The 9,679-nt window shown below is 38.5% G+C and overlaps 1 protein-coding gene across 1 annotated transcript; it reads left to right on the top strand.

The window, feature by feature from the left end:
• The first annotated feature begins 1,315 nt into the window (after nt 1-1,315).
• Nucleotides 1,316-4,213, top strand: LOC121503196 (asparagine synthetase domain-containing protein CG17486-like). Its single transcript, XM_041777413.2, has 2 exons — nt 1,316-1,423; nt 2,969-4,213. Exons 1-2 carry the CDS (start codon nt 1,316-1,318, stop codon nt 4,133-4,135), a joined length of 1,275 nt encoding a protein of 424 aa, XP_041633347.1. The 3' UTR covers nt 4,136-4,213.
• Nucleotides 4,214-9,679: the final 5,466 nt, after the last annotated feature.

Here is a 9,679-nt window from a genome sequence, read left to right as displayed (position 1 = left end):
TGTTTATACAAAGGCACTTATTTTTTTGTTATATTTTCCATATATTTTTAAATATTTAAACATTAAAGAAAAATTACCATATTTCGTGACACAAAAGTCTTGGCACACTTCACCTAAAAACTTTTTTTTTTTTTTAATTTAACATAATTATTAATACTTATTTGGTAGTCCTTTATGCCTTATTATATCTTTAAGATGTCTAGGCAAAAAAGCCACCACTTTTTCGGTGGTTTCTTCGGAAATATTTCGCCATTTCTCCGATAACTGCCTTTTTAAGGTAATTTTTTGATGAAATGTTGTGTTTTTTCGTCTATCTATTGAATTCCTCCCACAAATGTTCTACCCGGTGACTGTGTTGGAAGTGGCAGCTGATTTGTTGTATTCTGGGAGAGTCACAAACGCACATCTTTGGCAGAATCCTTCGAAGCTTTTCAACTGTGCCAACAGTTTAGTGCGGGACTGTACATATTTAATGATATTTTATAGTAGATAGTTTAGTTAAGTATAAAGTGATCGTTTACATGTATTTTAGAATAGTTTGAAACAGGTTTTTGTCGTTTTTAACTTCGTTTATATGATATGAGCATTCAAAGTCGAAATTGTTTTCCGTGTATGCGTCATACAACAAAAAATAGGTAAATTAGTCGACTTTCAGGTAATATTACACAAAAACTACATAACCAATGGTCTTGATTTTTTTTTTAAATAACAGGTATATTCATTACCTCTTATTCAAATTAAAAAAAGGGTAGTTTTGTGTGGGCTTGTACAGGTAAATCGCTACCTGCCAGGTGTCTATTTTTTCACCTTTTTCTGACTAAAGTAGTCTATAACTTCTGAAGCTGCCCAGAGCCGGCTACTACACTATGACTACGCACTGCGTGTATCTTTCCTGAATCAGAATCCGTTTAGAAAGTCTGCGTCCAGCTGCGACTCTGGCATTGCGAAGCATAACACTGAAACTCAGGGTAAAATATACCAAAATACCGACACAATTTCATACAAACCAACAAAAAATACTAACTGTAGCGCTCACGGTTCTGTGGCGGTTAAATTTTTTCAGTTTTCAAATTATTTTTATTTAAGCAAATACATTAAAATAAAGATAAAAAATTAAATACAAAATATTTTTAAAAAATTGTCTTCATTGAGAAAAAAATATTTCTTCACTTTGATACCCTTTAAAAAGGCGAATGAGTGGGCGTGGCAGATTTTCCAATACATATGTAAATTTTACAACAATTACCTGTCAGATGGCGTTTAAATTATTTAGTTATCTTGTTTTGTTCAAAAGTTATGATTTTTGCAACGTAAAATGAGAAAAGGCGCTACTGTGCGTCGTAAGCTAGCGCGTCTTTTCGTCGTTGTCTCTCGTTGCGAACTCCCGCTTTTCACCTTCCGTCTCTCCTTCTTCTGTGGTGTGGTGGGTTAGGTGGAACGGCGTTGCCAGACCCACATATATTCTGCCTCCCACACAGGAACTAAAATTGCATTATTAAATAAAAAATTGTAAAAGTTCGAATAAATTAAATACAAATATCTACAATGTAAAAAATGCGGCAAATTCAAATCAACGAGTGCGGCTGCGACTACGATTGTATTTCCCTATTTTCAAAATTAATCGCCAGCGGCCGTGTTTTTATTGTCGATGTTTTGCCGGCGGCAAAACCCAGTGCCCGTTGTTCTTCCAAACAAAAGCCAAGGTTTTAATTCCACCTTTCCGGCTCCGTAATGAGTGCGCCGAAATAATTTATTATTTGCGGCCAATAATTTTCAAAATTATTCATTAATTTATCCATTTTTTATTACGGGAAGAAATCAAACATTCGTGGGTCTCTGTTTTTCCTGTTCTGTACGAACAATGCCGGATACAAGCTTTTCGTCCGAAATACATAAATACAAAAATTTTGTTCCACTGTATAAAGCCTCGACATTCCGGTCTACGCTCGCTGTTTTTTTTTTTTCAAATCGGCTCCCGACGCCTCACTCGAGTTATTTTCTCCTCCACAAGATTTCGTAATTTTTCTCGGTGATGCCAGAGGCTCTCAGAACCTGAGCCCGGCGCCTTCCTCGAATATTACTATTTTTCTCCTGTGCGCCCCGAGGCTTTTGTTTTTAGGCTTTGCTTTTATTTATTGAATCTTCTCATTTTTGAGACTAACAATAAGTGTATCAAATCTTACAATACTACCTAACTAGCAGTCATGAGACTGGTACAGAGTAAATGGCCCTGACTAATTATGGCTGGGTTGGATGGTCGTTACGTAGTAGGCGGCTTCTTCTGGAAACTCGTATCAAGTCCCTTGCTAAAGGATTTGGATGGGTGGAGAGTTTTTCCTTGTAGGACGCTTTTTGTTTTTCTATTTCGTTCTTAACTGCAGGAATGCCGAGATCCCTGTGGATGTGTTCGTTGCGAATATACCATGGTGCCATGGTGATAGTCCTCAGGATTTTTGATTGGGCGCGCTGTATGATGTCTAGATTGGTACTGCACGCGTTCCCCCAGAGCTGGGAGCCATACGTCCATATTGGCTTCAGTGTGGTGTTGTAGAGCAGGACCTTGTAGTCCAGACACAGGGGCGATCGGGATGAATTGATGATGAATTTTCTTGCATTCAATGTGTCTTCGCCATGTTAGGCGTCTGTCCAGGTGGACGCCCAGGTACGTTACCACGTTGACTTCGGGGATCTGCGTGCTGTTCAGGTAGATCGGAGGGCATGTTTGTCTGTTGAGAGTGAACGTTATGTGCTTACACTTTTGTTCATTTATTTTAATACGCCAATCACTTCTCGACTGCCTTGAGGTGGTTAGCGAGCTGGGTTGTTGCCCGAACTGGACATCTGGAACGGCTGAGGATCGCAGTGTCGTCAGCGAAAGTGGATAGTGTTAGCTGGTCGCTTGTGGGGATATCCGCTGTGTATAGTACAAATAGGGTAGCCCCAAGTGCGCTTCCTTGTGGATTTCTAGCTTCGATTGAATAGGTTGCACCTATGGCAGCCGATGAATGAGTACGCAGAGCAGCTTTTATACAACCTTGATGTTGTAGTTGGCCTGAAAACTACAGTAGAAAGTATAATTTCGCCTAGTTGGCTCCTAAAAAAAAATTTGGAATTTGACTATGATTTCTATAAATTTCCTTATAATGCTGACCATGTGGAGCTCTATCAAAATCTTATAAATCAACCACAGATTAAAGCATCGCTAAACACTCTTGATAAATTGCTTTCTAACTCTGTAGCAAACCGTGTTAAATGTACGGCTCCATTATGTCGAATCTGTTTAAGCGAACTTAATCAGAAGGAAACTGTCTGCAGGCATGCCAAAATATGCATTTTATTTTCAGGCGGCATAGATTGTACCATCTTGGCCTTACTTGCCAACAAATTTGTGCCCTATAATGAGCCGATTGAACTTATTAATGTTGCCTTCGAAAGCCTTAGCGGTCAAAACGTATCTGAGAAGCTTTGGGATGTACCTGACCGCAGAACTTCTCTTATGTCTGTCAACGAATTAAAGCGAATATGTCCTGAGCGGTTCTGGAATTTGCTGGAAGTTAATGTCACCCGCGAGGAGTTAAAAACACAACTTTCAACGCGTATAAAAAATCTCATATATCCACTTCAGACAATCTTGGATGAGAGTTTGGGATGTGCCTACTGGTTTGCTTCAAATTGCCCAAATTCAACTGCCCGAGTGGCCCTGATAGGTAGTGGAGCAGATGAGTTATTTGGTGGATATTGCCGTCATCGAAATGCATATAGGCGTTGCCTAGGAACCAATTCGGAGCGCCAACTTTCTGTGCAAAGCGAGCTTGATGTTGACTGGCAACGAATACCGGCCCGGAACTTGGCCAGAGATGATCGAGTTATTGCAGACAATGGCAAAACAGCGCGTTCACCATTCATCGAGGAGAACATTGTTCAATTTCTTAGATCTTTAGAACCGTTCCAAAAATGTTGCTTTAGTTTTCCCGAGGGTGTAGGAGATAAGTTGCTTCTAAGGCTGTACGGCTATAAAATCGGTCTGCGAGACGTGGCTTTGTTAAAAAAAAGAGCAATACAGTTTGGTTCCAGAATTGCTAACAAAAGGGAAAATGCTTCAGCTCAGTCTGAACATCTTAAATGTAATACTTAATTTTTTGATGCCTGAAATTATTTTAATAAAATTACACGTGTTCCAATTTACTCACGTTAAAAAACATTTTAGCAAAAATTTTTTTGATATTTTATTACATCTTTTTTATGTTTTATTTTTATGGCCTAATATCTTAAGAATATTGTGTCCAAGTTTAACATCGATCAGAGGAAAATTGACGAACTTATGCAGAGTTGAACGAAGGTCGGTTGGTGTTCAATGCATGAGCATCACAAAGTTTAAAGCGCTCTCCTTAAAAATGTCATTTCGGTGAAAATCGGTGTACACGATAACTCAAAATCTACTGAACCAATCGGTTTTAAATTTGGAACAAACCTTCTTTAAGTAATTCTACAGGTTTTGACTTCCGATTTCTCTCAATGTGAAACGTTTGAAGTGGCTCCGCTTCCTTCGGCAAAGGATGCAACTCTCCTTCCTTTTTCCCAAGCTTGCGGTTAGAAACGATTCAAGGAATGCAGCATCTGATCTGTCGTTGTATTTTCTCTTCTATTTTTGGGATAAAAAACACTTTGGCGATGATTTCTTTCGTTTTCTTTACAGAAAAATGTCCCTTTTCATGTGCTTGTCGAATAATTTCGCGTTGAAAGGCTGGTGGCACAACTATCAGGTCATCGTCGTCCACTAGTTTGTATAGGAGACCAGAATTCATAATGAAATTATTGTGACTCGGCTTCTCATTTAGGATATCAATAATAGCTTTCAGCTCTTCGTCCTGCGACTGAATGTATTTCAATTGGCTGTGCAAGGTTTCGTCGGAGATCATCATTATTTGCTTAAAACGTCAGCATGTCGTGTACGCGTTCCAGATCTGTGCTCAACATCAAAGTTAAACTCTTGCAGTTCGAGAATCCAACGAGCGACTCTAGTGCACACTTCTCTCTTCTCCATCGTCTTGGTAAAAGCATTGCAATCGCTAACCAACTTAAAACGCATACCTAGGAGATAAACTCTGAATTTTCGAAGGGCTTCAACCACTGCTAAGATCTCTAGCTCGTAACTGAAAAACTTTCGTTCGGCGTCTGTCGTTTTCTTACTCATGTAGTAAACTGGATGAATAAGACTATCGTTTGGAGATTTTTGAAGTAGAACTGCTCCGAAACCATCAATCGACGCATCTGTATGCAGCTCCGTTTCGTGTTGTGGATGAAAAATCTTAAGCACCGACTTCTGCGTGATCAAGTTTTTGAGTGTATCAATAGGAGCTATCTCTCTTTGGGTAATTACAAATTTGGTGTCGTGCTTCAAAAGATCAGTCAGGGGCTTCGCGATGATTGAAAAGTCAAGAATGAACTTCCGAAAATATCCAACTAAGCCCAGGAAGCTCTGCAATTGCTTCTGGTTTATCGGAACAGGGAATTTCGTCACGGTTTTGGTCTTTTCGTCAGATATGGTTATCTTTTGGTCTTCGATCACGTGCCTTAAAAATTCGATTCTCTTCTTTAGAAAGCAGCATTTCTTGAGATTGATCACCAATCCATATTCTTCGCATCAACTAATAACAGTTTTTAGATTCGATACGGCTTGTTCTTCGTTTGCAGCGGGAACTATAATATCGTCGACATATGGGATTGCTATACCAGAACGAGTCAAGTCTCGAAAGATAGCGTTAACGTGCCTTTCAAATACGCCTGGAGATTTCGTGAGGCCAAATTGGACTTTTAAGAAGTGGTACTGGCCATTGTGGGTTATGAAGGATGTAAACTTGCGACTATCCTCCTCAACGTTTACGTGGAAAAATCCGTTTTTCAGATCTAGTGTGCTGAATATTTTTGCATCTTGCAGACGGTCTAATTGGTCTACAATCAAGGGCAGGGGAAATAGATCTCGTACAATTACCTTGTTAATCCTCCTGTAATCGATACATAGCCTTGTTGAATTATCGCGTTTTTTCACAAGAACGACCGGACTGCTGTACTCAGACTCAGACTGTTCAATAATACCGTCTTTAAGCTCGACTTGATCATCAATTATGCATCTCTCGGAAAATGCAACGTTGGTTGACTTCGTGCTCACAGGCTTATAGTTTTTAATTAGGTCAGTTACTTCACGCTTGACTTGAAAACTCGCACTTTCGTCAATATTAATGCTTATATTATCTTCATTTTCCACGTTGATTTTCATTAGCGCACCTATTTCCACATCAGAGTCATGTTTGTCTGGATTTGTGATTTTTATTCCGTCGCGATTTATTTGAATTTCCGCATTGTTACAAAATTCTGCACCTGACACAACTCCAACGTCCAAAAAATCAGATGAAACCACCAGAAAAATTTTTTGAAACACCTGGCCGTCAACTTCGAACTCTTCTTTGAATGAACCGAAAGGCTTTACTCTGTTTTGATTTCCGAAACCGACAAGAACAACGTTTACAGCATTCAGCTTTGGCTTATTCAAACTTATGTACGTTTTTTCACCTATAATGTTGTATTTGCTGCCAGTGTCAAACAGGGCTGTATACTTCGTTTGCTTCATTGTAATCTCCTTGCACATCGATAATTTTTCTTCGGAAACTTTACGCGTATTGCTCGAATTTGCTACCGGTTCAATTTTGCCAACAGGACAGTCTTTCGAAATATGTCCATAATTGTTGCAATTAAAACACTTTCGACCATTGCTTTGATTAGAACACTGAGCGGCTGTATGTCCAAAAGCACCACAGTTAAAGCAATTTACTTTTTTCGGAACGGTTACATCTTTATGACCACCACTGTCTTTCGCACTTGAATATTTCAGTTTTTCTTCCTGATATTTCTTTCTTTAAACTCCTTCATGTCCTTCGCATTGTACAATATTGATTTATTTACACTTAAATCGTTTATGCCATCGATCACGTACTGCATAAGCGCACTACTGTCTACACTGCCACGAGAAGCTATCTCTTTCATTTTGAGAAGATATTCTTGCACGCTCTCGCTGTTCTTAATTTTTCGCTCGGACAGCATTTTATGTATTTAAGCACCGTTTACTTCCGTTTTAAACTCGTTGATCAGGGTATTTTTCAACATTTGCCAGCTTCTTATGCCACGCTCACTCATTATAAACATTTTAGCTAGCCCTTTCAAAGACCGTTGTGCGAAAATGAATTTTTGAAGATCATCCCAGTACATGATCGAAGCCATGTCCTCAAAATTATGCACCCACACCTCCACTGCCAACGTGTCGACACCGTTAAATGGTCTAATCAAGTCCTCAACATCCCGGAAGTTAACCGAAAATCGCGGCGAACCCGTGCCAAAACTTTGCACTGAGCTCACATCATTATTATCGGACGCGACGGTATTCTTCTTCTTCTTTCCTTGTTGTTGTGTGTTGCTTCTAAAAGAGCGAAAATCCTCCTCTTCGCTGCTCGCACTCATTGCCTTGCTATCAGCTCTCTCTGTCCTGCTCTAGTTCTCATACGGTTCTGTATGCCACTCTCTTCGTTTTCGTCTTCTTCCTCATATTCGTCATCTTCGTCGTCCTCTTCACCGATATCTTTCAGCAAATTTCCAGACCGCAAATTCCGGAAAATATGAAGCATGAGGTCATCTTTGTCATGTTGCAGTCCCAATATGTTGCAAATTACAGCAAGATCGTTGTTGGTCAAGTTTTCAGCCACGTACGAAACTTTTTTAGCAAAAAGATCATCCTCTTCCGTAAAGCCGAATCCATCGAAGTTACGCAATCGTTTTCGATTATGCCGATCGCCGTTGTTTTCATACACAAACATGTGCGGAAGGTCTACATTCTTTTTCTTCTCCGTTTTTAATGCCTGAAGCACTACATCCAAATCAGCTAGTTGAGACATTTTGTGTATATTGTGAAATACGTTCCTGTGAACACGTCGTTGCACGTCGTTGTCTCACTACGTTCGTCGTTCTTTTTCACGTCTGTTCTACCCGTCGTTTACATACACTTATGCGTCGTTCTAAATGTATGCGTGCAGATCAGCGATGTGTGTGTAGCGTCGTCTTCGTTTTGAATTTCACAATTCCTCTACTCGTCCCTATATACACGTATGCGTCGTTGTGTGTGTGCAGCGTCGTCGGCGTTTTGAATTTCACAATTTGAAATTTACACACTTTTTAATCAATTTTTCATCGTTTTAAATCAGTTTTTCATCGTTTCTTTAATCTCACTTTAACACGTAGGTTGAGCCCCCATATTTGTGGGATTGGTTTCCTTTTTAAATGAGAAGTCCCACTAGTTTTAAGTTTTATTATAGTACATACAGTCCCGCACTAAACTGTTGGCACAGTTGAAAAGCTCAACTTTAAATGTCATTTCCAGGCGTATGCAGCCCTTAAATGAATCCATTTTTTTAAATATAGTTAAATTAAGCATTTGTTTATACAAAGGCACTTATTTTTTTGTTATATTTTCCATATATTTTTAAATATTTAAACATTAAAGAAAAATGACCATATTTCGTGACACAAAAGTCTTGGCACACTTCACCTAAAAACTTTTTTTTTTTTTTTAATTTAACATAATTATTAATACTTATTTGGTAGTCCTTTATGCCTTATTATATCTTTAAGATGTCTAGGCAAAAAAGCCACCACTTTTTCGGTGGTTTCTTCGGAAATATTTCGCCATTTCTCCGATAACTGCCTTTTTAAGGTAATTTTTTGATGAAATGTTGTGTTTTTTCGTCTATCTATTGAATTCCTCCCACAAATGTTCTACCCGGTGACTGTGTTGGAAGTGGCAGCTGATTTGTTGTATTCTGGGAGAGTCACAAACGCACATCTTTGGCAGAGTCCTTCGAAGCTTTTCAACTGTGCCAACAGTTTAGTGCGGGACTGTACATATTTAATGATATTTTATAGTAGATAGTTTAGTTAAGTATAAAGTGATCGTTTACATGTATTTTAGAATAGTTTGAAACAGGTTTTTGTCGTTTTTAACTTCGTTTATATGATATGAGCATTCAAAGTCGAAATTGTTTTCCGTGTATGCGTCATACAACAAAAAATAGGTAAATTAGTCGACTTTCAGGTAATATTACACAAAAACTACATAACCAATGGTCTTGATTTTTTTTTTAAATAACAGGTATATTCATTACCTCTTATTCAAATTAAAAAAAGGGTAGTTTTGTGTGGGCTTGTACAGGTAAATCGCTACCTGCCAGGTGTCTATTTTTTCACCTTTTTCTGACTAAAGTAGTCTATAACTTCTGAAGCTGCCCAGAGCCGGCTACTACACTATGACTACGCACTGCGTGTATCTTTCCTGAATCAGAATCCGTTTAGAAAGTCTGCGTCCAGCTGCGACTCTGGCATTGCGAAGCATAACACTGAAACTCAGGGTAAAATATACCAAAATACCGACACAATTTCATACAAACCAACAAAAAATACTAACTGTAGCGCTCACGGTTCTGTGGCGGTTAAATTTTTTCAGTTTTCAAATTATTTTTATTTAAGCAAATACATTAAAATAAAGATAAAAAATTAAATACAAAATATTTTTTTAAAAAATTGTCTTCATTGAGAAAAAAATATTTCTTCACTTTGATACCCTTTAAAAAGGCGAATG

This window comes from Drosophila kikkawai, chromosome 2R (genome assembly GCF_030179895.1).
Source record: "Drosophila kikkawai strain 14028-0561.14 chromosome 2R, DkikHiC1v2, whole genome shotgun sequence".
Taxonomy (NCBI): Eukaryota; Metazoa; Arthropoda; class Insecta; order Diptera; family Drosophilidae; genus Drosophila; species Drosophila kikkawai.
The sequence above is the reverse complement of the archived record's forward strand: the minus strand, read 5'-3'. Positions and strand labels throughout refer to the sequence as shown.